At 37.5% G+C, this 27,249-nt stretch overlaps 2 protein-coding genes and 1 long non-coding RNA gene across 4 annotated transcripts in view; 1 reads left to right on the forward strand and 2 right to left on the reverse strand.

Moving 5' to 3' along the window:
• Positions 1-27,249, forward strand: part of LOC145969307 (cysteine-rich hydrophobic domain-containing protein 2) — a 166,546-nt gene that overhangs the window by 51,072 nt on the left and 88,225 nt on the right. The gene's annotated exons all lie outside the window — the stretch shown is intronic.
• Positions 15,218-27,249, reverse strand: part of LOC145969309 (uncharacterized) — a 94,283-nt gene continuing 82,251 nt past the window's right edge. Inside the window, exon 2 of the long non-coding RNA XR_014438027.1 lies at positions 15,218-15,911. This is a non-coding gene — a long non-coding RNA (uncharacterized LOC145969309). The remainder of the gene's footprint in view (positions 15,912-27,249) is intronic.
• LOC145967987 (uncharacterized) overlaps positions 22,072-27,249 on the reverse strand; it is a 47,246-nt gene continuing 42,068 nt past the window's right edge. Inside the window, exon 2 of the mRNA XM_083093141.1 lies at positions 22,072-23,536. Coding sequence (XP_082949267.1) covers positions 23,169-23,536 — 368 coding nt within the window. The 3' untranslated portion in view covers positions 22,072-23,168. The remainder of the gene's footprint in view (positions 23,537-27,249) is intronic.

Below are 27,249 nucleotides of genomic sequence, written 5' to 3' on the forward strand. Positions count from 1 at the left end.
TAAAGAATGCCATAAAAATGTAACATTTTGTATAACATCAAAGTTTTCTTCTTGTAAAGTGTGATGAGAATTGCCATTCGAGAGACCACGTCTCTAGTGGATAAAAAGCGATCGAAGTTGTACTAGTTGAATCGCAGCTAATGCTTTCAAAAAGTTACTTTGCTCTCTCTCTCTCCTCCTTTCTCCTTCTTTCTCTGTACATAGGTATAAGCGAGGTAGTAGAGGTACCTACGTACTCTCGTCTTTACGTTCTCTCGATACGATACGAGAGAAACTATGCGGTGCATATATAGGGTGTGCTTTCCATAACAATCGCCGCTAAAGACTCGCAGTATTGTTCGCCACGTGCTAGCACCCGAGTTCCTATGGCAGTTTAATTAAGTGTGAACCGCAGGAACGTGGACTACGCCTGACTTGACCCGATGATGACCTCGCGCGCTCGAGATATTGATGAGAAAATACTTTCGCCTCCCACCTTGTTGGGCAAAATATGTTATTCGTATTGGTTGTCGAAAAGATGCACGTCGATTTTGGATTTTATAATTATAAAAATAATTGAAGATGTTAATTCAAAATTATAGCATATTTTTATCTTTTAAGAAGAAAATAAATTTCTTAATAAAAGAAATCGCTACTAAAAATATAAGCAATTAAACATTGCAGATGACATGCAAGTTATATATTAAAATAATTATCTGTCAATAAATTTTATTGTTAAATAAAAGACATTATATATGCATAAAGTGCTACTATTATACCTTGAACATCCGGATCGGAAATTGGAAAAACGATGTCTGCCATTTGCCGTTACACTCCGTTATACGTAGACAATCTCAAGCCAATCTTAAGTCTACATACCAAGACCTCTTTTTCTCGATCCGATCTAATCAATAATAAATTATAGGGGGATGGTAGTACGTCTCTCCCCTAAAGCTAAGGCTCTGACCCTCCCGCTCAATTGGTCGCAATTCTTAAAGACCTTAATTGGCGCGGAAAATTATACCTTATTTCAGTTACCCCCGAATAAGACCAGTGTCCGCCCTCCGCGTCGTCCTTTACTCAGCATCGCTATACTTTGTTACCTCTCGTCTTCTTCTCCTTCGCTCGAATTTTTGCCACTCGGATATTTTTTTCCGCTGTGAGCAATCGCTGAAAATATCGAGATTGAATGATGACGAATGTTAGAGCGAATAAGACCTTTATCGAGAAACAGTCGTGAATTACGTCGACTGATTAAGGACTAAAGTGTTAGTCATTTATGAAACGAATTCTCTGTCAGTGAACGCACATCCGTCTGTCGGCTTCAGCAGTTGTCATTCTCGCGACAAGTCAGTCCTGTTGTGCAAAAAGTCGCCGGTCTCTACGCTCGTCTCGAAGCCTTGCGGCTACCCTTTTAACAAGCTCGTCGTCGCCTGTCGCGCGAAGAGAGCGGCTGGAGATGTCCCATAAAATCAAATAGTTCCGTACGAGGCTCCTTCCGAGGCCCGATTTAACCGGCAGTCAATAAAGACTTGTGAGCCAGCGGCGACCGAGCGGCTCGTTCAACGACCGTATCGAAACGAAAGCGAAACGTTAACGTAAACTGAAAAACAATCGTCGGCCACGGCGGCTGTCACTCCAACGAGGAGTTGGCATCCGCGTAGCGAGTCATCTGTTCCCTACGCGGCCGCGGTCGTTTATTTTTCCAGAATGCCCGCTAAAACACCGTCGTTTTGCCCGGGTCCTCCGAGTAATTTCGACTATTTATAACGGTCCACTAGGACGAGCTATCAAGGCGCTTTTTACGGTGAAGGTGCTAACGCGAATCGATGAGTAATGCATATTACGTGGTAATCTTAATTTGTCGTGCGAGCACGAAGAGGCTATTTATTTATCTTATTTATTTTTACATTGAATGATAGTAATAAAAAATTTCCAATAATAGTACATTCTAAAGAATCGTATTTATAATTCATGGCATTTTCTCAAAAATTGCGCAATCGTTTTTCCTACAAAAACGAGAGATATTTCTTGTCCAATCTTTCTGTATTTTTTATTATTAATATATTACAAATTTTTATGTTCAAAAATTAATATAATTATATATTAATGTTAAATAATTAATTTAACATACTTTAATTCCTCGACATGTATCATTTGTGCAACATTCAGTTAATTTGTGTATCTCTATGTTTTTCATTATTATAGAATTTGAATCAAAATTTTAAATGCAGGGGAAGACATAAAGACACCATACAAATATTTTATATGAGTCAAGTTAGAGTGATCATTAATGGAAAGAATTTTAACATAATTTCACAACTTATTAAGTGAAATTTTGTATGCATAAAATCTCTAAAAAATTATATACAATTCACATATCAAAAAAATAAATGTCAGATGTCAGAAAAAGTAAGAACTTAATTTCAATTATTATTAATGCAAAATATTTCCGATAATAATATTGGAAATTAATTATTTGCTTTATACATCAGCAAAACTAGATGATTAAATTTTGTGCCTTATAAAGTGCCTTTTTTTAATTACTGAAATATCGGATAATCATGTCATATCATATCAAGATCATGCTCCATTAATTATAATTAATATAGTTGAATAATAATAATAGTGACTTGAGAAGTTTAAAAAGATAGTAGAAAAATGAGAAAAGAAGAGAATCATGCGAGATGGGAAGGATAACAGGGAAAGAGAGAGAGAAAGGAGGAAGAAAGGAGAGAGGGAGAGTGAATGAGCGGGAGTGGCGGCGGCAGCGTACATACACTAAGCACTAATATTACGTCTCTGGACTGACAGACGCGCGGACTTTAAAACCCAAGACTAACAAACAGTTAGCAGTCATCCGGTCTTCTTGTTTTTATATTCTTACGCGCGCGTTCACGCGCACGGCCGCCCATATCGCGCGTCAGCGTTCGCGCGAGTAAGCTTCTTCTCCCCCCGTGTATTATTGGTTACTTTCGCGTCGTCAAACAGCGATCGAAATTTCCTGCTCGTCTTCGCCGAAAGCAAGCACGAGATTTCCTGTCGCCGAGGAGAGATTCAAAAAGTCAAGCCCCCTTTAAAGTAAGAGCAATTTTTATCACTCAAAAAATTGCCCATCCTTAGGTATCATTCGAAAGATTGATTATTGATTATTTTATTGCAATATATATCATCACGCATAAATTTACATATATACTATCATACAAATTTATATATATATATATATATAATAAATTTATATATATTTATGCATATATATTATGATAGCCTTTACTATAACTAATCTATTATCTGATAGGATTATATATGCAGATAAACTTAAAATTCAATAAATAGTAAATTATTCAATTTTTTAATTTAAATATACAATTAATTCAATTTAGGAAGAAAAAAATGTAATAATATCAGTAATGTAAATTGTTTATAATAAAAATAAATCATCTTATTAAAAGTCGGAATTAGATTTGTAAAGGATATGTTATTTATTTTAACTCCGATATTCTCTACACATTGCGTTTTTGTCCGAAATGTTTGTAAAATAATAATTATGTCCTATTTTCGTACTTATTAGTTGTCTGTATTAAATGCAATTTTAAATTGATCATTTGTAAATCGATCCATACGATTTTGTATTTTAAATATTTAACGTCATTTGATTTAACAATTTAAAGATGAAATATAAATTATATATACATTCTATCAAAAGAAACTAAAAAAAAAGAATTTTGATTTTTGCATTTAATTTTTGTACTTACATCGAATAGTAAAGATATCTGCTTTAATAAATTGAGATACTTGAGATAGTTATTTTATCGTCAGAAGATATTGAAGAGAAGAGAATTTTCTCACATATATATTAATGAAATATATCTGTCATTCATCTTGTAGTCTATCAGCTGATGTGAATGTAGGTTTCTCGGGAGGCTACTAGTATGGTTACTTCGAAGTAACTCACTACAGATGGCTGCAGATGTCCATGGCTTGTCTTCTCCTGAACATCTTTCCTGCGCATTCAGCTTTACCAGTAGAACGAATCGTAATAGCCCATAAATCCCCGTTTTTTTCCCTAGCCATCGGCTCTTTTTATTATTTTCGACCAAGCGAGTGTGAATAATCGAATAATTATCTTTCTGAGTCGTAATTAGGCCACCACGGAAGGTCTTTTTTTCCGGAGCCCCATCGTTTCAAAATTAAAACTTCGAATAGAATGATGTTCCACGTAATAATACATATATTTTATTTTACTAATTGTCTTGCACCTTCGTTCTAGATCGTGTGTGAAATGCTATCTCAAGTGCTAAGAATGCACTTTGCATAAGCTATTAAAAAAGAGGAGTAACAAAATGTAATTATTACATAAATTCATCAATATGTAAAAACAGATGAAACTGATTTCTAATATTATGCAACGAACAAAAAATAATATATGTTTATTAATTAATGATATTTTATTTTATTATATCTTCTTGAGTAGTATTATAAATAATAGTACTAAATAACTGAAAACGTATATTAAAATATAGTCAATATATATATTTCGATGCAAAATATAATTCTTTTTTTTTTTGTATAATTTAAATTTTACATTATTATAAATTATTTGCATAATTTGGATTATTTCGATTGTAATTCTTTCTTAACGAAAAACTAATTTGATTTTATATATTTTATCATATTTATTTTAAAAAATACATCAAATATTAAAAAATAATTATCTAACATTAGGTTCTTCACCGTCATTAAATTATACGAAACTGCCCGAAAATTTCAGGTGTTAAATTTATTTCCTACCGTAGTTTACGTAGGTTACGTGCAGCAAATTGAGAAATATTGCAGTGCATTCGAGATTAAAGAGCGCTCATTTTTGAAATCATTTTGAATAAGATTGCATATGCGCGAAAAGTCAACAAGCTCAGGTAGATTCGTTGAAACATCGTCATCATCAACGTTATATTTTTTCGCGGATAGTCCTTTCACCTTACTTCAAGGACTACGGACGAGAAAAAGAGGAGATTGGTCGGTCGGAATGAGCGATTCGCGAAAGGAAGAGAGCAAGGAAGAAATAAAGAGCATGGCGGACGCGGAGCGTGGTGGGACGCTGATAACTCCCGGGGGTCATGATTAATCAATTAGCGATCTCGGGATTCCCCCTTTAAAAATCGACGCTGGGAGAAGAGGGAGGGTCCGGAGCAAAAAAAAGGATAGCTGCCCAAAGGAGCCGCCGATGACGCGGCTAAATCCGTTGGTCGACCAGACTGTCAACCGATTTTCGAAAAAATTCGATCACGTCGATTGTTTGCTTTGCCGATCGTACCGCACTTGGAGCCTACCTTGTCTTCTACTTCTCATAACAGAGTTCTTCATCAACCGACAAATTCTATTATGTCGATTGAAGAAAGAAAATGTTTCTCTTCGTCCTTTCTAGCGACCTGCTTCGATCTATTGAATTAATTAAAATTCTATTGAATTTATCCTACGAACAATAAAAGATTTATTATTTTACAATCTTAAAATATAATTAGTGGGAAAAAATATTTAAAATTTTTAATATTGAATTTTTCTAAAATATTTCGTGTCTTGATATTAAAAAGCTCAATTAATTTTTCTGGTGAAATATTAATCTAGACTATATTTTATTACTCTCTTTAACTATAAATTAAATTTAATCGAACGCTTTGAATACTATTCGTGTGCATATATTGCATAAGAGATTTAACCGTAATATTTAAAATGTGAACCCATGATATCTGCGTATTTTGGCACGCAGACGCACACCGCGTGTTCAATCATAGGAAGCCCGAATTTTATTGTAGGTCCAAAAGCGGCCGCCCAACAAACCCTTCGGATCATTCAAGGCTGTTATCTCTTCCTTTCTGAAAGCTTTTTATTTTATTGCTGCATCCTTCTATAATGCATACCTCGGGACGTGTTCTTACTTTTATTACGAGTCCGCGTCGGCAGTCTTTGATTTAATTAACTCTTAAAGTTCTGTTACCTTGTCCGTTACCGACACGTTTTTCAAACGGCAAAGAGAAATATTGAGAGAAAACCACTGCATTTAGAATAGTATACTGTCGATATTTGTGTTTAAACACAAAATAAAAATTGCTTAGAGATATCGACAACATACTAAACGCAAGAGTGGAACAGTATTAAAAGAATTTGTCAAAATAGCAATATATTTATTGTTGATATATGAATTAGTGTTTGTAAAAAAATCTAAATGTTTTATTATCTTAATATTTCTCTATCCCTTTTCGCGCGTAAAACTTTTTGACAAATACAAAATAAAAATTGATAGAGATACCGACAGCATACTAAACGCAAGAATGGAACAGTATTAAAAGAATTTGTCAAAGCAATATATTGTCATAGCAATATATTTATTGTTGATATATGGATTAGTGTTTGTAAAAAAATCTAAATGTTTTATTATCTTAATATTTCTCTATCCCTTTTCACACATAAAACTTTTTGACAATTTTGAGATCAATTAATAAAATAAATATTATATTCATAAAAGTTATTATTTTTATTATTTTATTTAGTATTTGCATGGTTTGTCATTTGGAAATTATGAAATAAATATGATCTTATATTATCGAAGAAAATTTTTTTGCTGTTGTCCAGATACTAAATTCACGAGATTGCACTGCCATAAATGATACTAGTCGGATACCTGATTTGTCAAATACAACTTTATATTAGAAAGAGAAAAATTGTTTGATAAATTGATCGAGACGATCGATTAATTAAATGATTATTAATCGTGCGAATTGATGAGAAACTTTCGTACAATGACAGATCGTCTTTTTTTAACGGCAACGACTGTGACCAATTTGATTAATATTGTCGAGATTATTGTAACATTTTGTAATATAATTATTTATTGTTTAATATAAATAGTTTTGTTTCATGATTGAATAACATGCTAAATCATACAAGAGAAAGTATTGCGAGATTCTTTATTCATATTTATTTATAGATTCTATCACAATTAGTCATTCGATTACGATTAGTCATACATCCTTCAAAGATTAGATACATATGAGTCTAAGAATCGCAATTAAGAAATATACTGAAATATCCAGATATCATACTTTGAACTTCGTTGTTTTAATCCGTTCTTCTTTGTCATTTATAAAATTTGTATCGCGTAACTTGATACGTTATTTTTCATCGTATTGTCTAAAAAGCTAAATACAGTTAATTCGCAAAGATCTAGAATGTCGAAGAAAGCCGCACCTCTTAAATATGATCTTTAGGAAGATACGATCGGATAGAATAGATTGTTGATGCGGATAAGCGAAAATTTTCCCAGTTCAACGCGGCGAAACGATCGATCTTGTCATCGAGGCGAGTAGTGAGAAGATTGCTGGCAAGACTCCTCGACTAATTGTTTAATTAGGGTTTCCGTGTATCTACGTGGGATCTAAGCTGCCCGTGGGCGAAAGGAGGGAGGCAGGCAGGTCTCGATCTCTCCAGGATCGCTCGATCTTCTCGCGCCTTCGGGACCGGGCACTCGCGTGACCCGCTAATTTCCCTAATAGATTAAATATCGGAAGAGGTTGTCATTTGGTTGGCACGCTAAGTGAGGTGAGCACCGAGCACCATTGTTTCACAAACAAAAGCCGGCCGCTTTGCGAGTCATGGCGGCGCTCTTTGAACGCCCCTCGACCAATCAGCGGCTGCCTTTAGAGCGCCAAGTACAAAAGAAACCGGCCGGAGATGATTGAGATTTTCTGTGTGTACTGCCGCTGCCTTATACATCTCGCGAAGAGAGAAAGAGACGAAGGTAAGAAGAAAGGGAAGAGAGAAAGCGCGTTGACGGTGAAGCGTAAGAGAGACGAAGAGTCGCGAGTTTGTTCGAAATAGATGATATAGAGAAAAGACACATCGATCGACAAGAGATTCGAAATAAAGCAACGAATATTTGCGATATGATGCAATTTTTATGCAAGCATATTTTGAATTAAAATTAGCGGAGGATTAGGCGGCGCTTATTAAATTTCGCATAAAGCCAATAAACATGCGTACCAAATTATCATACTGAATTATGGTTTTTTACACGCGTACGTCACATGGTGCCTAAATGTAGCGTTTCACGGAAACGTACTTATAGAGCATATAATTCGCGTCCGGTACTCTCGTCTCGACTGTTTCTGTGAAACGGAAGAGTGACGGCTGCCAACTGTGAACAATTCCAGCTTACGTGTCGAAGCAAAGTAAATAGCTCTTTTGAAATTCAATAGTTATTGCGGTTTCGCATATTCTCGAATCAGCACAAGATCTACGAATTCAGAATTCCGAGAGTTCCAACCGTCTCTATTTCGAGCAAAAATACGACCATCTGATTTTTATACCGGAGTGCAATACATCTGTATGTTGTAATCCTAAATTGCAGAGCTGCATAAAAATTGCTCTGAAAAAAATCTTGGAATTTAGAAAAATTTTGGCCAAGCAAAGTTCCGGGAACTGAGCGTTCGCAGAGCCAGTAATTTAAGATTATTGATGGCGACAAACGCAATCACAACAAACTGCAACCCTCTTATCGATTCTCTTTCCATAGAAAGGCCAAACCAGACACGCTTCTGTCAAAATACACGTCGGATACCATGAAACGATCGGAGGAAGCGGGGAGAACGAAACCGGGATTATAAGATAGACGCGAAAAGAGGAAGGAGACAAAAAACGGACGAAGCTGCGCGCGGGGGCGAGCGGAGTTAATGTGGAAGAAGAGGCCCCCTCGCGGACTTACGACCCTCGGTCGACCGCGGACCGGACTAATGATCGAAGAAAGAAGCCGCCTAAACGACCCGTGTCCTCGGGTGTTAGGCTCTCCTTGGATCGGGCCCCGATTCGCCGTAGAATCTAAAAGAGCCTCCTCGTTACCCAAGTGCTGGAGACGCCGGCCGTGGGAGTCATCGCGATTTTTGCACCCGCGAAAACGGAAGTGAGCTCGAAATGCGATACAAGATGTAATATAATATGCAACAACAGATCGCAAAAAACGCTCTAGAAAAATTTGAGATATTTAAAAAAATCTTTAAAAGACTTTCAAATCTTGTAACATCTCTACAGTTTTTTTTTTAAATGCTTAGTTGTCGTATTCGATGTTAAATTATTCGTTTTAATATTTCTTTCATGTCTGGATGTATATCTCCAATAACCGAAGATTTTATAATTCTCGATCTTACATAATTTTTCGCGCAACGATAAATCACTCTAGTCCCACTGAAATACTATAAATATTCTAGACATTCCAAACTTCGATCCGAAGGATGGTTAACGCGCGCCGTCCAAATGGAATTCCGATTATTTTTGCGAATTCACGGTGTCGACAGAGAAAGTGACGGATAATTTTCGCCGTCACGTTTTTCTAGTCTTGCGATTTTCTACGAGAATTCACGAAACACAGACGCACCGTCTTACGCTCCTTCGCGTCACCTCGTAGACGTCACGCGGCGACGGGTGTCGAGAAGCGGTGAAAAAACGCATATACACACATATATCGAGCGATTAACCAAACGAGACAGGGGTCTCCCGTATCGAACATTATCTGGCCCATGTCGAAACACCAGTGAGCGATTTCGTCCGTCTTGTTCGTCCTCTCGCTCGCCTCGTCTCAGTCACACCTCCAGTGACACGTTCTAACCCCGTCCCGCTCATGCAGCTCAACGCAATGTCCACCGGTCGTCCTTGTCGCACGCCTCTCCCTCGCTCACCTCACCTTCTATCACTCACTTTCCCTCTGTCTCTCTCGCTCTTTCTCGTTTTCGAATTCCCCCTAATACCTGTTTCTCTCTCCTTCTCATGGATTTATGCTAGGCTCGCCTCGTTTCCCTTGCTCGCATCGCTCGGTCTCGCCCTTCCCCTCGCGATCCTCTCGCTCGCGCTCGAACGACGCGCATGGCGCGTATAATTTTCATATAGTTCCCTCTCGCTCTCAGCCGTCGGCCGGCGAGCGAGCCGTCGGCTCTCTCGCGCCCGTGGCGGCGCGGATGAAGGAGAGCGGCGCCCTTTGAAGTCCAGTTGGGAGCCAATTACACGAGTCACACAGGGCCGCACGCACCGCGCGATGCGGCCGCGGCACCGAAAATATTATTGCGCCCTCGCGCGCTCGGAGATCGATTAAAATCGAGAATTATGATCGTAGGCGCGCGGAACGCGCCATGGAAAAGGTGTGATGGGGAAGGGAGGAGGGGGAGGAAGGAAGGATTAAGCGCTTAAATTAATTAACGATAGAAACGGCAGTGACGGTTGGACGCGGAAGCGGATGAACTCGCGGTAAATGATATGATTTGTTGATTAGTAGTGACTTTCGTAAATTGTCGAGGCTTTTTAATAATTAAAAATAATTAAGAGAAAGCTTAATGTATATAGTTTTTTTTACTTTATAAAAAAAGTTGGTTTTTTTAGTTAGGAAAACTATGCGATAGAAAAAAATTCTGATTATACATCTTTTTATCTAAGCATTTTTACGATACTTATAAATATATTAAAAATGATTTGATTCGAAAATTTGAATATAATGTATGTAATCTTTTGTAAAATATAATTTTATCCGAACTTTTTCTCTCTTTCTCTCATCTAAAATGTGTGCACAAATAATTCTGTATATCACATTTTTCACAAGTTTAATTGTTAATTTCTATAATAATAGTCTAAATTGCGTTAAGTATCAAAATTACAATAGCAATTATAAAGAATATTACTTGCGTAATGAATCTAACTTATCGTTCATGATCTGAGCAACTTGTTAACGCTTATTAGACACGTAAATGCTTATTAATACGATGGTAATGCGAAGGCATCGAAAGGATCGAAGGCCGGCATCATGCGCGTTTTGATACGAATCGTTAACCGTGACTAAACGGCTAATTATCTTGTCCAAGTTTTTATGTTGCATGAATCGATCATACGCGCCGATAAAATATTCTTCGTTCAAGAATCGTATACTCATAGTATAATGTATGATACATAATTCCCTTCATTTATTCCATTTCTGGTAAATTAGAAAATACCTATTAGAAATTCTCATCAACAATGTACGAAGAAACGATATTTCTCTTTTGCAACCCGACAGTATTTACCATAAGCCATAGTGTGAGATTTACATATTTGAGATTAAAATATATAATTTTTTAAAAATATGCAATATAAAAAGAGCACAAATTTTAAATTTAGTAATTGGGATAGTCATATTCAATCGATGGAAAATAAGAGGTGTAAATGATCACATTGACAATTGCAAGATTTTTTAAAAATGTCACAAATTAAAGATCTCGATCCCGCGTTTGCGGATATAGTGTAGCAACGAAAGGATCAAAAATCAATTTCGAGGAACTGAAACACGGCACATTGCGTTTATTGTCGCTCCAACCATGCACGTGCCTATCCACGACACGGTGCTTGGTACACGGCAACACCATAGCGGCCCGATGCCTACAAACACCCACATGTTTTCGTATCCACGCGGGAACGACTGGGTGAGACTGCTGAGGAGGGTGAGGAGGCGGAAAGAGAGAGAGGGGGAGGGAAGCCGCGAGAAAGAGGTAGGGTGTGCATAGTGTCGGTCGTAAAGTTGCAAAAGCTCGCGTGCTAAAACGCAACCTCGGCCAACGCGCCGACCAACGAGAGTGGCAAAGCCCGGGTTTCATCGTCGTTTCAAATACCCGAGCCGAGCTGTCACGAACGATCTTCTCTCGTGACGAAGTTCGCGGCTATTTGACCCTCTGCGCTGTGGTAACCTGCTTTGCGCCGAGCGTGCACGCTGCATGCTTAACAAGAAGTGTGTCTACGTGGAAAAGTAATTTAAAAGCTCTCGATTTTCTACTGACATATTCATGAATGGATATATATATAATGTGTAGTTATGTATATTTGCCACATTTTTAAAAAGTGTACATTTCTAACGAGATGCAATATAAAAGCTCATAAAATTTTAATTAATATTTGCACAAAAGAGATGCAAAAAATTGATTGATTTTTCTATAAACGGGATTTTATCCGCCTTAATTTTATCATGAATGTAAATTGATTATTCTTGAACGTGTGTACATGTATATTGAAAAATATTTTTTATCGTAATTATGTTTTTATATTTACAATAATTTTATAAAAACCTGATTCATTGATAGAGGAGCATCAGTAATTATAACTTGATGGTGCTTCTTATCTCGCGTATCGCACAAGACCACCCAAATGGCGATTTTGCTTCCCGTCTGGCAACACGAGAGAGTGCAACTATACTTCGAATCCTCCCTTTTCCCATTCCCATAGGTGAAGCCATTGGAAAGGGGCGAGAGAAAGAGAAAGAGAAAGCGAGCGAGATTTCCGATAGAAGAATGGACCAGGTGGCGTAAGAAATTAGTGGTAGCCAAGCAAGCACGGGCGTTCTCGCCCTCAAGGTCTCTAATAGCGTGGATGGTATTGACGATGCCGGTCTGCCACCCCTGCAGTTTCCCCCCGCTCCCTCCTCGTTGCATTACCCTCGGCATCTATAGCTCAATTTGCCGACACCTCGCTAAGTATAGGTTGGGTGGGTGGTCCTTCCTTGTGGGACCAACGGAGGAGTGAATCCCTGACCCGGGACGATAGATGAGAGACAGAGCGCGCGAGAGGGTGAGAGATCGTTCGCAGCGCGAGCGGGGAGGCAAGAGGAGATCTTTCTCGCGCCTCATATATCTATCGGGCCACGAGACAATGGGGCCCTTCGATCGAGCCGGCTTCGATCTTCAAATCGGCCGTAAAGAGCAAGCACGCCCGTTCCACCCACCGCTTCGATTCGCGCGAGCGTATTTACGCATCAGATGCGCCCGAATTCATTTCTTTGTTTTGCGCGTCCGGAACTACACCTACGCGTGTACCATCGCATTCCCGACGATGATTGAGATGATTAAAAAACGCCTGCGTTATCTCGAGTCAATTTGCAATAGAGAAAAATTATTATATAGGAGTGTGATAATTTTATCACTATATTTACTGTATTTGTAGAATCGAGATTTTAAATATTTTCTTCTGAGAATCATATATATTATCATAATTGTCTAGTATTAGGAACTCGTCTGTAAAATTATGCTAATTCTCGCGGATGCAAGTAAGATGCTCTCGTTGATCCTATTCACGAAATACGCGCCATACGTGGCACAGTGGTGGTTTCGAAACCCGCAGTACTTTTGCCACCAGCGTCCACCAGTTTGATGCGTGATCGTTCGTAATGGCGGTCCAGATGGCGGATGGCATTGTCTGAAAATGTTTCGTGAAGTGATCAATACTCGCGTCAGACAACGCCTTTTGACGCTGATGGCAACATCTCTCCACAAAATGCGCTTCCGAATGGAGAAGTCATCATAATACAAGAAGGGATGCGGTGACGTCGTATTAAGACGGCAACCGACACGTTGCCGTTTAATTGACGTTCTCATTTGCATGAGACACGTCCGGCGTGTTAACTGCTATTACAAGACGTTAATATCCCTTTGTCATCTTACTGGCAATATAATAAATACAGGGATATTGTTCGTCGTACAATCGCATTTAAAATCGCATTCACGTTTCTTTTATAGTAACATATATACATATATGTATATATGTTTATATATATACATACATATATATATATATATATATATATATATATATATATATATATATATATATATATATATATATATATACAGGGTGTTTCTTAATAAGTGCGAAAAATTTTAGATGATTCTTTGTCGAAAATTAAGGGGAATTTTTCATATAAACATTAAAAAATTTTAATAAAAAATTGAATAGGGGTTGCTAGTTTCATCCCCTTATAACAATACGGGCTGAACAAAATATTAATAAATAACTTTTTTACTAGTAGAAAATATCCACCTAATTTCATTTCTTTAACTTGTTCCAAATTTGAGAAAAAAATAAAAACCTAATTTTTACCCCCATTTTTGGAGGAGTGTAACTCCACAGGGAGGGATTTAGGGGTATATGTTTATATGAAAAACTCCCATTAATTTTCGACAAAGAATCATCTGAAATATTTCGCACTTATTAATCGAACAATTTATATAGTATCTAAAGTTACACATAATTAATCTTTTATCTGAGATTTTTATCCGATTTTATATTTTATCGCGTTATACTAAAATATTATATCAGAATATGTAATAGAATGCTGCGTTTTCTGTACTTCATTAAGTGTATTCAATTAGTCAAAGATAATATACGTTTTTTTTTAAGTAGAAGAAAAATATGTCTGATAAGATCTCTTACACGATATAAGTAAAACACTTATATCCTTCTTACCGCTTCTTCCTCTATTTAGCGCTCCCTAGACAATCTGTCTCGGCGTGCACAATGAACATCTCTTCTATCTTTTATCGCGTAGAACCAAAGAAGCAGAGCCGGCGTACGATTAGCGAGGATAATGTTGCGGTCTCCTGACCGCAGTACTTTTCCGGCTCGTCATTAATGTTTGTATGATAATGGCGAAGGTGTGGAGAAATGAGAGATACTCTGAACACGGAAGAGAGAGGGAGTGAAAGAAAGAGAAGGAGAGAGAGAGAGAGAAAGATTACCAGAACCCGGTGGTAAGTCGGGAAGGGAGGACGACGCGAAGGGAAAAAAGTACACGAAGCGGAGGAGGAAACGAAGAGAGTGGGCGCACGAAGAGAAGCGCGCGAGAGAAGAGGAGGTAGGGAAAGGGACGTGGAACGAGGTTCCACGGAGGGGGAGGAAAGCGGTCCTTTTGATGGGGCCTTTGTCGGTTCTCGCGGCGCTTTGCGATTTGCAACTAAAATCGTCGCCCTCCTTGCCTGCGTTCGCCGTTCTCCTCGTCGAGTGATTTGCGGTGAATTTATTAATGCGACGCGCTCTCGCGCGCGACGATCGAACGCGCGTCCTTTCGAGCCACTTCGTTTGGGTCGCGGAATTCGGTGCACGCGCGTATTCAATCGAGCTTCTGAATTTTCAAGGCAAAACGCAGATAATAGATCAATAATCAGATATGAATCATAAAATTCCTACGGTTTTAATTCTAAAGAGATTAAGTCATGAACATGATGGAAATTTTAAGGAAGAGGATCCCAGGTATTTTAAAGGCTCGAATCATTTAATGCAGTGATTTATAATCGATAGAGGAAAATGCAAAATTCCTATATTTAATCGATTGAAAAATTATAAGAGTTTATAAAAAAAAACTTGTATAAGGGGATTCTTAATTAATTAAATTTATTGCGAAAACCGAGATCGATGCGACTTTCCGTCGAACAATTTCGCATTGCGGCGAGGCCGTATGGTAACAGGCGCTGGAAGATCGGAGAGAACGTAGATCGTCGAACCACATAGTCGAAGAACATGAGCGTGGAAATATGAATAATATAAGCGCGCGAGAAAGAGAGACGGGACGAGAGCGACGAAGCCGAGGAGGGAGAAAGAGAGAGGAGCCGAGGAGACTTGGTAGGCAACGGCGGAGAAGAAGAAAGAAACGCGAGTGAAAGAGAGAGAGAGAAAGCGCGGGTAGGGACCACCCCGTGGCTCGTCGGCTCGTTTGATCTTCTCCCACCCCGGAACGGTCCTTTACCTCCCCCCTTGCCGCCCCGCTTTGGGCCCCGCAACGTCTCGTTCTCGCTCGTTCGTCGACCGGTCTCGCCGTCTCGCTCCGTTCGCTCTCTCGTTTTCACGCGGTTTGCCCATCTCTCTCGCTTCCTTCTCTCGTCTCGTGATCTCTCACCTGCGGAGAAGAGGCGTCCGACACGTCAGAATCACACCTTCTACGACTACCCGCTCACTAATAATCCGAAGCTTCGTGCTGTGGTCCTTTTCTAGGGATCCGTGGAATCCTTCGAGAGACGATGGACGCCTTTTGTCTCTGCCGTGTGAGCGCGGCTGCACGTGGATTCGCTCGTCATACTCGTCTTCTGGGTATCGGCAGTGTAGTCAAACTGAAATTGTCATATAATTTATTTTATTAATTCGTTCTTAATTTTTATACGAAATATAATGTCAAAAAATTATAAAGAAATTGTATAAAATATTCTATACATTTGACGGGTTATCATTGATCTTTACTCCGAAAATATTTCACATAACACTTTGCCAGGACTATTGGAATAAAATAAAAAAAATTTACATATCTCATAAATATAAATACTAGTATTTTTATGAGGAAAAACTTCAATTAATTATTTAAACGCCGTAAAACAGATTATTGGACGCGTAAAATGAGAAGGATTTATTTCTATTTTCGCTCTTTTCCATCATCTTCAACGAAGATGTCACTATAGAGCAGAATTGCGGAGGGAGAGCAAAATTTCTCGAAGGGAAATTCGAGGCACGAATATCGGGCATCGGCGTGTTGTGTAGCTGGGCGTTATTCGAAGGCGCTACTTAATTATCTCGCAGCCTCTAATCTGTCCGAGCCGACATACACACACGCCACGCAGCGCATCTAGCGGACGTTACCTCGATCCGGCCTATGCCTAAATCTAAATCTCCCTTAACTGGAGGGCAGGCTGCATAACGATCGTATTCAAAATATTACGCATTCTGACGTGAGCCTCTATCGACAATGGCCTGGGGGAACTCATACAGAATTATTTAAACAACAACACGTCGTTACCGAATGAAGAATGGAGAGAGGAAGAGAGACAGAGAATGATTCTATGGTGATTTAAATTATTCATCTCTCACGCAAATTTCAGAATCTTCCAATTTACAAATTTAATTACGCAAGAATTTTAGTTCGTGAAAATATCTACAAAATCCAACTCGTCAAAATTTGAGAATTTCATTCGCTTCAATGCAAAGTTATCTATGTTAGAATTAAAGGGACATTCCAAGAATCCTAGAGTCGCAGATTTATGACTCACCGGATCAAACTGATCCGAAAGATCCGATGATCTAGAGAGCCGGGAAGACGACGGAGCTTCACCGAGCGCATTAGCGGGGGACGCGGAGGACGCCACCGATAAATTTCTCGTGAAACTGGAATGCCGTGGACCACCTCCACGAGTTACAACACCTCCTCTCTGGCCGCCGATCGGACAAACTGCCGGATGGCCGGTGATCTATAGTGGTGTCCCGACACCGCTCGGTACAATAACCGAAGTGAGAGCGAGAGTGTAGAGTATCCGGTGGTCTGTAATCAGGAGCCGAGCCGCTGGCAGACCCAAGCCTCGATCCCAGAGAGCCTCCTTACCATTAACCTATCCGGTACCCGTTCCGTTCCGTCAACCTGACGTCATCGTAATTCGTGATCATTCTATACGCACGCATAGCGCCTCGCGCGAACACCATCGCGTCGTCCACCTCGAGTGATCCGCGAAACAAGATGGAATTAACGCACACGGGAGGGCTTTTTTGCGCGGAATCGGCTTTTATTAGATTACCGCTTCTCGGACAATCGCACCGTCTTCTTGTTAACAGCCTGAGCGCTACGAATATCTCTCTGGCATAATACTTTCTGCCGCGAGAATCTTTAAAATAAAATATTAATTACTATTTTTAAAATCTATTTTTTTGCTCTAAATTTTTAAACAATTTTAATACAGTTGGAAAAATAAAAATGAAAAAAAAACGCGATACGAAAATTTCGAGAAACTTTATTCTACGGTAATAATGAACTTCAAGGCATGTATATCGCGCTTTATGTACGAGGTATTGCGGCCGTGTCCCCATCCTTGTGTTTCATGCGGTGCGCAGCAGAGTTCGTTAGCGTCCGGCTGTTGAATATCATGGCTTTTTAGCCTGCAGGTGTCATTAGGGTGCGGACGGACGAACGAACGCTGATTGGTCTCGGCCGATCGCCTTCGGGGACACCGGCCCATCAGCTGTCCCAACGATGCCGACGACGAACGACTCTCGTACGTCTATCCGCTTCCATCTTCGTGGAACGCGCGGCTCTCGCGAACCGGCGCGGTTTCCCAGACGCGTTTTACCTGAACGCGTGTGAAAGGATCTCTAATCAGTTAATGCGTTTCAGTTTCTCAGACTCCGTTTGCTTAACCCTGTCTCAATGCGACTATTAATAATACCGTAATTAGTACAATCGTGATGTGACGCAACTAATTCAGTTTTTGCAGAATATATTTTTATATAAATAGAACTGAATGATAGTAAAATAGTGGTAACGTCGAGAAACAGAGATTAAATTTATTATAGAAAATATATTTTTTATATATAAAAAATACATATATATTACGAAATTAAATATTTCGAAAAAATTTCAACAAATTATTTAGAAAGATTATTTGTTTTAAATAGATATATTGTATTTTTTTTATAATACAAAAATTAAAAATTTTGTTTATACATGTTTGTCTCGCTTTTTGTCATCTTTTTTTGCCTTCTTTTATAATTAAAAACTTGTGCAAAATTTTTCAAATTCATCGAAATTATATTCCAAGATAATTTTGCACGTGAATAACTGCATACATCGACACGTTATACTTATTAAAACTCGTTATCCGAGCATCATCTATTATCCAACTAAAGCAACGTTTTGCGAGATTCCAACCGCGCGAATAATATATCGTCTCGATCACCCACCCACTCTTGCCTAAACACTCCCACGTATTAATCTTCCATCGTCCGGGCTACGAGCTCTCGTTAGTTAGAACCGTATAACGTAGCTAGGCCTCCCAAAAGAAGTCCTCCCGCCGTGTAAATGGACCTCGTTGGCGAAGACGAGATGAAAGACCGCGCAGGTAGAAATCAGCCACGTGAAAGAAGTCAGTCTATGAAGAATCGAAAAAAAAGGACGAGGCGAGCGGACGGAATAGAAGCGCGAGGGCGGGCGGGGGAGAGAGGATTCGGCGCGCTAGGATCGGCGGCTCGCCGTCGAGGCGAGAGGATTCGGCGGGCTCGAGATATCGCATTAACGAGGCCCGCTGATGGGCCGGGGAGAGCCTAGATCCACGTCTAATTACATCCGCGCAGAGCGAGGGAAACTCGTTTCTCGCGTGCTGAAACGCTTCGAATCGAAATTATGGATCTGCGGCAGCGCCGGCTTGACTGACGCATGACTGGCTGCGGGTTAAGCGAGTCAACGAGTAAATGAGTCCGAATTACGTGGGCGTGTCAATGCCGGGAAAATGAGCTACGCGAGCCGTTTTATGGAGGTATCTTCTGAGATTATGCAAAACAACGCCGGATAATACGCTCGCACGGTCTATCTTGGCGGCACGGTCGACGACACGTGCGACTACGTACGCTCGCACGTGTTCTCGTATAGGGACAAATTAGTATGCGTCCATGAGGATACATTTCAGGTCATTCCTGAGTGAACTTACTTGACTTACTGGTAATTTCGATCAGTTTGTAGACTGCACTTCTGATATTTCCGACAATCTCATTTAACATCAATGAATTGTCACTTTTATAGATATTTATATAAATCTAATTTTAAGCGGCCTGAGAAATGATTTTTTACCCTAAAATAATATCTAAATAATATCTATTTAATAATAATAATAATAATAATAATAATAATAATAATAATAATAATAATATTTATAATAATAATAATATTTAATAATAATATCTATTAAAGTAATGTGATTTTATGATTTTTTTATCTTGATCCATATTTAATATTTTTGCGATAATATCCAGATGTAATTTTGTGATGTAATTTTGTTGCAAATTGACGTTTTCAAACAATTGTTCCCTATTTCTCGATATTACGAATAAAATTATACCGGAGCGAAACTATCGCGAGATTCAATTAAAGGAAATGAAGAGACAAGTTTTTAATCGAAGCGGTAGAAAGTTTCGTTTTCAAACCCGGTGATTAAACGGAAGCGATTTGCCTGCTACCGACCGATCGATAATTACCACGAAATTAATATTTCGATAATCCGATAAGATTCATTTCACGCATGTAATCTACATATCTATATTGAATCTATGTTGAATAAATTTGATTCTCGGGATTCGCATTAACGAGTATCATTTCACAATGCTATTTAATAACGAGCAATGTATCGAAAATAATTAGGATTAAATAGACCATAAATTAATTACATTCAATATGTCGAGAGAGGGATATCGATCGCGATATTAAAAAGTCTTGCGATAAGGATGTAAACGTACGAATCGATTATAGATTGTTGCGATTAAACGATAATTCGTTAATGTCGTGCGTTACTCGTGCGATCTCGTAGAGCCGCGACTTAATGCGCTTCGAGGTGCATGAAGGTCGATGAATGATATTGCACATTCCAGTCGGAGATCATCTGAATTATTGGTGTATCGGATATATCGAGAAAATTGACGGTGGTCATCATCGCCATTATGAATTCTTTATTTGGATGTTGCGGCGTCTGAATTACAGGGCGGTACGAGCTACCTTGCTTACTGCTTCATATATGGGCCCGTTGATTTCAGCGATGGCTGAGAACCGCCTCGCGTACGTTCAAGTCGGTAATCGTATTATATATATTTTTTTTCGACTTGTATACCGACGATTGTATAAAACATCTTTTCGCACTCTAATTTTACGAGCTTAAGAATACTTGCGATCGATTAATCGTTTGAATTTTTTTATTTGTTCGACCTTACGCTTTTTAAATTCGCCTCTCTTCGGATTGTCGAACCTTTCGCTTCTCGACGATCGCATGTATCGATCAGGCCGATCGTAACGAGCGTAATAAACAGTCGATCTTTTTAAAGCACCGGATATTTGAGAATTTTCGCAAATCCACGCAGACATGAATTTACGTGTATAAATGTGCGGATGGAAATCTTTAGAAATTCTTTATAAAATATAAGTGTATTGTCTACACGTATAATTGCTTTATATAGTTAATTTCATATCAACGAGTTTCACAATGCATGATATATAAACAGATAGCTCGACATTATCACAACTCGCTTCCTGTTACTTGAATATCTGATGCTAAATGGAACCATTTGATATGAGGCCTCGTTAATGAGCCTATCATTAACCTGTCGTCATTATCTCTGATATAAAACGTGTGCTGCTGCTAGCGCAATAGATTAATCGAGTCGAATCTAGGATGTTTATAGCGGATATGATTACGTGTATTACACGCGTTAAGTATATGCTGATTATATGTCTTGGTTGTACTTCGTACACCCTCAATACTTCTAATAAGTACCCGGCGGCTTCCTACAGGTTTATATGTAGTTTACATTGCTCACATTTTTTTTATATTTTAAATACTTGTTTCCGTTCTATTGTCTATGTTAAGCTTGTCTTAAAATTTTCTTTCAATTTTCTTTAAGCTGCTTTTATACATATAAAAAGATATTAGGGGATTAAATTTTGAAAGTATAATTAAAATTAATAAAATCTTTCGAATAATTATTTATTTTTTAATTTAAAATGGATTTGATTTTGATAAACTTTTAATTTGCCATTTTAATTCTCTGAGGATTACAAGTAATCGCTTGTCAAACTCGTCATTATTAAGGAAAAAGATTGACTTTGCTTAATACATCTCTATATAGGCAAAAAATAAGCATCTGTAGATCTTGTATTTGTGGTAACAATTTGCAAGCTGCCCAGTTTGCAGATATTCCGATCTATCGGCAGCGAAAGCGTTCGGTTATGACGAGTGCCAGACTCCGCACGAACGGATACAACAGGAAAAAGGGGCGAAAATGACTTCATCTTAATAAATTACATCTCTGGGTAAACCTCGCGAATGGCTTCAAAAAGATTCTCGGAAGGGCCGCAGCCTGGTACATGCTATTTTTGGAGAATAATTCCTTTTCATCTCTATGTGTATGCGCGTTTGTGACTCTTTACATGCACGCCAACGAGCCTCGAGCCTTTTTTGCCGTGCACAGTATTACGCAATAAAATGCAAATTTTACTTCATTAAAGCGATCCGAAGACAAATAACACGATCTTCGTATGTAATCTTTTTTTATTTTTAAATCTTACAAACTCGGTTTGATCGATAACATTTATTTTTCAATAATGAACGTGTAAGATTCTTTTACTTTTAATTTTGAAAGTCAATAATTTTATCTACGTCATCAAGAAACAAATATCGTAGATGGGAGATTCTAGGAAGATTGATAGAAGAACAGATGATGTGTGAATTAAAGGTGAAAAAGTTGATACGCAGATAATTTCAATAATGTGTTTCTTCCATTTATTTAGCTTCGCTATACACTGTACTAAGTCGATTTATATACGCGCTCCTAATTTACTCTCACGCATCTCACACTATCACTTTACGAATCTCACCGCGTATGTAGATATACATCTTACGTACTCGCTCCTAAAATTCACTAATTAAAGTCATAATCAGGTATATTGCAGTGTCCCATTTATATGTTTACGATCTTTTTTTTATTCTAATCATATATAACGACTCTATCATGTTTATACGTAATGTTATCAAGGGAACGATGCATACGATATATACAATATATTTACATAATGGCGCCACAGAATGCGTGGTTCTTCATAATTTAAGGAATAATATTCGCTTAATAATTTATTATCGACGGTTTTAACCGGCCTCCCTCACACGGTTCACATCCTCCCTTATTTTCGCGATGATAATAAATACAATATAATACACCGCGCTCTCCGCGCTTCATAAAATTGTAGCCAGACTATACAACAGTATAATACTCCGCGCTTTTCATTTTTCAAGCCGTAAATTACGACATAAAACACTACTTTTTTCAGTTCTAACAAGCACAACGAAAATTTCTATTGAAATTTATAACTTTTACTTTTATCGTTTCTTCTGCTACATCGTATTTATGCTTTTGTCACTGCTTTGTACCATTGTAGAGAATATTTGCTTATCGAAAAATTGAATGCAATAAGAGCGTAAATCATTCTACAAAAATGAGCTTGTAGGTTTAATCGTAGTATATTATTAAGCAATGTTATAAGTAAGTTCGAGAAGATTATTGTAAGATTTTTATTCGCATATTTTTTTTATTTTTTTTTTAATTTTTTTAAGGAAGGGTACTAAATTACGTCAAAGGATTTAATCGCACATAAAAAAACTATACAAAATTTATACATTGACGCATAAAACAATTTTCGTATATGCTTTTCAGAATACGTCGTAATACGACATCGTATCACTGTTTGATCTTCTCGATCGAAGATACCATTACATGAGTAACTGTCCGTTATCTAATTCGTGTATCGAGTCTCGATTGCACACAGAAGATCGAAAAAGAGCAATTTCGCGAATCGATCTCTACGATTTCTCATCCATGGAATTTGGCAATGGCCGTTTCTTTAGGATTCCCAGATCTTGCACATTCTCTAGGAAAGTCTTGTGATGTTGAGCGACCAAAAGTGGATTCACAGTCTGTACGTCCTTTTTAAGCTCCTCCATGTCCCTCTTGAGCTTCGCCCTTCTGTTTTGGAACCACGTGATCACTTGGGCATTGCTGAGACCCAGCTGAGCGGCAATCTCGTCCCTGTCGGCCGGACTCAAGTACTTCTGGTACAGAAATCTCTTCTCCAACTCGAAGATCTGCTGATTCGTGAATGCGGTCCGACTCTTGCGCTTCTTTTTCGGTTGCTGGCGATTGTTGAACAGGTTCAAGTGATTAGCTTGTTCTGAAACACAAAAAATTAGATACGGTTAGTCACGTATTTTCTTAATATACATGTATGTCAAATTTAAAGCTTTTTTCAATCAGTATGTGATTTTTAGTTGATATTAAGAGTTTCGATTAATATATTTTTGCAATTTGAATAATATTTGAAAATATTCAAGTTTTGACGCAAAAAATAGTATTTAAATAAATGCAAAATAATTTATCCTATAAGTTGCCATATGTACATACAAATAAATTAATTTTTTGCAAGGAATAAGACAAGACAAATTTGAGCGTTAAGAAGGAAAGATTATTATCTTTTGATTATTTTCAAAAATAATCAAAAGAATGTTTCATGTTCGACAATTTTGTTCAATGATTTACACGATTTCTCACGAGATCTGAAAGTGATTCTTTTACGATAACACTTATACTGCATTACCGGTCATTATACGCACAGATAATGAATGAGCGAAGGCGCGCGTATTGCGCAAGACCGCAAACGAAACGTCGATTCAGCAGCAATTAATTCCTGCCGATAACAAGACCGTCCATCTCGGCGAGCGAGTCTCTCAAAGAGAAACGCGATGCGATAATTAGCTACCGATACGTATAGATGTATTAAGATTTTATCGCTGACGTCGTCTAAGTAATTGCTCGAGACTTTTATGCGGCGGAAAAATTATTCGCGTAAACGCGTTAGGCGTAAAATACGATACGGAAAATGCGAAGAAAAAAGTATTGGAGAATTAAACGAACGTATAAAGTTCTGTGTGCTTTATCGTTTTCGCCACTTACTTAACGAACCGTACGCGTGGTTAATTCCACGATATGAGAATAAAATAGATAAAATGTAATAAGAGAAATATTTATTTTTTACATTTCATGTGAATTTACAAAGATGTTGGTAAATGCAGAATATATACATGTAGTGATAATAGGGACAAGATAATTGGCAATTAATTCCACGAGATTGCCAATAAGCGGCAACGCATGTCGGTCAGAGATTAAAGAACACGCAGCTGCGTAATAAATAACGGTTTTGGGGAGCAGTTGTTTCTCTATTAAACAGGATTAACGATAGATTATACATTTTCAATTTTCCTTTTGCATATTACAGATTTAATGATGAAGTAAGACCTTAAAAAGTGTATGTGAGATTCGATTTCACTATGTATTCGAATATTAGTTGATTCAAATTTTCTAAAAAATCTATTTATATACTTTTAAAATGCATACAACTTTTGAAACATCATGTACACAAATGTACAGTGTGTGTGTACAATACTAAAATTTCATAATCCCGTAGCGATCGAAAGAGAGCGGGACATGCAAAACGAATCGAAGTTTTTTTCAGGCGACCAAGTTGGAATTGTGGTTAGAGAATCATTTCTAAGGGTCTCTACAAATTAAATGTATTTTCGAGACGTGGAAGGGTTCTTCCCATAAAAGTATTACGCATTCGTTACGGTGCTCAGACGGAATTCCAAGAGCCATAACTATCATAGTTATGCCAGTGATCTAGCTAAGATTGTAATTCAAAGTGTTTCCCACTCGCCTTTGGTATTAGATTTCAAAGCAATATGTGGTTACAATAGATCGTATTTAAATATAAATAATTCCATTTTGCAATATTTCTCTGTCATTCGCGTACAACATTTATGTACTTCTAAATAGAACATATAATGCATTATATTAATGGATCATATTCTTCGTATCTAGACAATCTGGAAAGACGAGAAATGAAATACAAGTTAATTAAATAATTGAACAATTGAGATTTAAATTTTAGAAATAGTCGACATTTTAATGATTTAATAATTTAGTATGTTGCTTTACTAATTTTTTCTTTATCTATAAATAGACGTCTTGTAAGAATAGATTGCCATTTTAAGAGTTCTGACTACCGTTTCTTATCGAACTCGTTGCGAGCGCATGTTATCGCGGTAATTTTCTTAAATCGGTCTGTTATTAGAAATTAATTGCCAGTTTAAGGAGCAGCCAGTTAAAGTAATCATCTGCGTCGTCGTATCTTATCGGACTCTGTACAATAATGGTGAACATATTGTAGCTTAGTTTTTTAAAATACATGTGCTGCGATGTTATTTACCAAGATTTGAAACACGAAAATTTAAATAACATTTTAATTTGCAAATACATTTTGTATTATCTGTGTATACACTTTGAATCATAATATATTTTTTATTCTTATATTAATCGTTAAATATTAAGTATTAAAAGTTGAAAAATATATAATGAAAATTAATTAATTTCCATTAGTTTCAACATATTATAGACTTTCGAAAAAAAACTTAATTAAATAAAACCTAAAAAAATTAATTAATTTATATTACAAATTTACAATATATATTAATAACGAGTAATATGTAATATTGTATTTTAGTGTTCATTATTGAATTGATTGAAAATCATTAAGTGATTAAGCCTATCAAAAACCTACCGCGGCGGTATAAAGCTTGACGAGAAAATTGCCGTATCGATTCTATCGGCTAATGCATTAATCGTTTCCTAGCGAAGCAGCTTAAAATGATCACCGCCGTCGTATCTCATTATGTGGATGACGTCGCGTAATACCGGTTCCCGTTTTACAATTTCTCGTTATGCTCGCGTTGACCCTTGAACGAGGAAAATATTGTCAATTAACGTCAATTAGCCGATAACCGGGGCGCCCTCGTGCATTTTTTTGTCTTGCATGTTTACCGGAGAGTATACGCGGATGGACGTTTTCGCAATGGCGTTAGCCATTAGGAAATAATCGAATCGAATGACGAAAAAGCGAGGCGGGCGCGATGAGTCGTGGACAAAGTAGCCGAGGAGTCGCTCCAGGATCAAAGGCCGCCGCCATCGGTCACACCTGCGCAACCTGACCGTACAGTCCGCCTTAAAAATTCTCGCTGGCGGATACGAGCAGTGTCATACATATATAAGATGATTAGACACATCGCACTTCTGGCATGACAGTTTATCTTATTTAAAAGTTCAGATCCGCATTCTTACATCTTAATCTTATATCTTACATTTTAATTATATTATTTGGAAGTTTAAAAACTTTACGGATATATTTAGCGTCAAATACAGATCGAAAATGTAGAGCAAACATATTTCTTCTCAAAACGTTTTATTTAATGAAAAATTGACATATGTACTTGGAATCGACCATCAATAAAAATATAAATATTTGAAATAATACATGCCTGAAGAGATTAAGAATGTTAATCATAAATACATTATTCAGAATTTTATTACTCTCTATCGAGCAAGTTCTCAAATTGTTTTGCTTGCGAAAACATCTAATTGACGAAGGCACATAATTATTATATCCAAGAAATAAAAATGCAGCTAATTTTGCGCAAGAAGTAGATTGGATATAGCTAGAATGTAATCGAGTGTCTGATCGCTTATTCTATTTATCGGCCAATCAATTTAAATATATTTATGACTGAAATCAAGTTAGGTAGATAGAAATATTAATAACCAACGTATATGAGAGAAGATTAATTTCCAACTTATGTACTTCGGAAAAATAAATAATTAAAGAGTTGAAGACCATCAAGCATTTTGTAATAAAGGTGAGGCTTTCATGAAAGACATTGATTCGATCATACTGCAATCCAAGTCTTCATTTACAAAGAAATAAAAAAAAGCTGTTAAATAATCTATAATATTAATATTCAAAATCATGTCATGCAAAAACATCATTTTTGTAATAAC

The sequence above is a fragment of the Camponotus vicinus genome, unplaced genomic scaffold, assembly GCF_025532165.1.
Source record: "Camponotus vicinus isolate PSW18456_S1 unplaced genomic scaffold, iyCamVici1.0 SCAF_3, whole genome shotgun sequence".
Lineage (NCBI taxonomy): Eukaryota > Metazoa > Arthropoda > Insecta > Hymenoptera > Formicidae > Camponotus > Camponotus vicinus.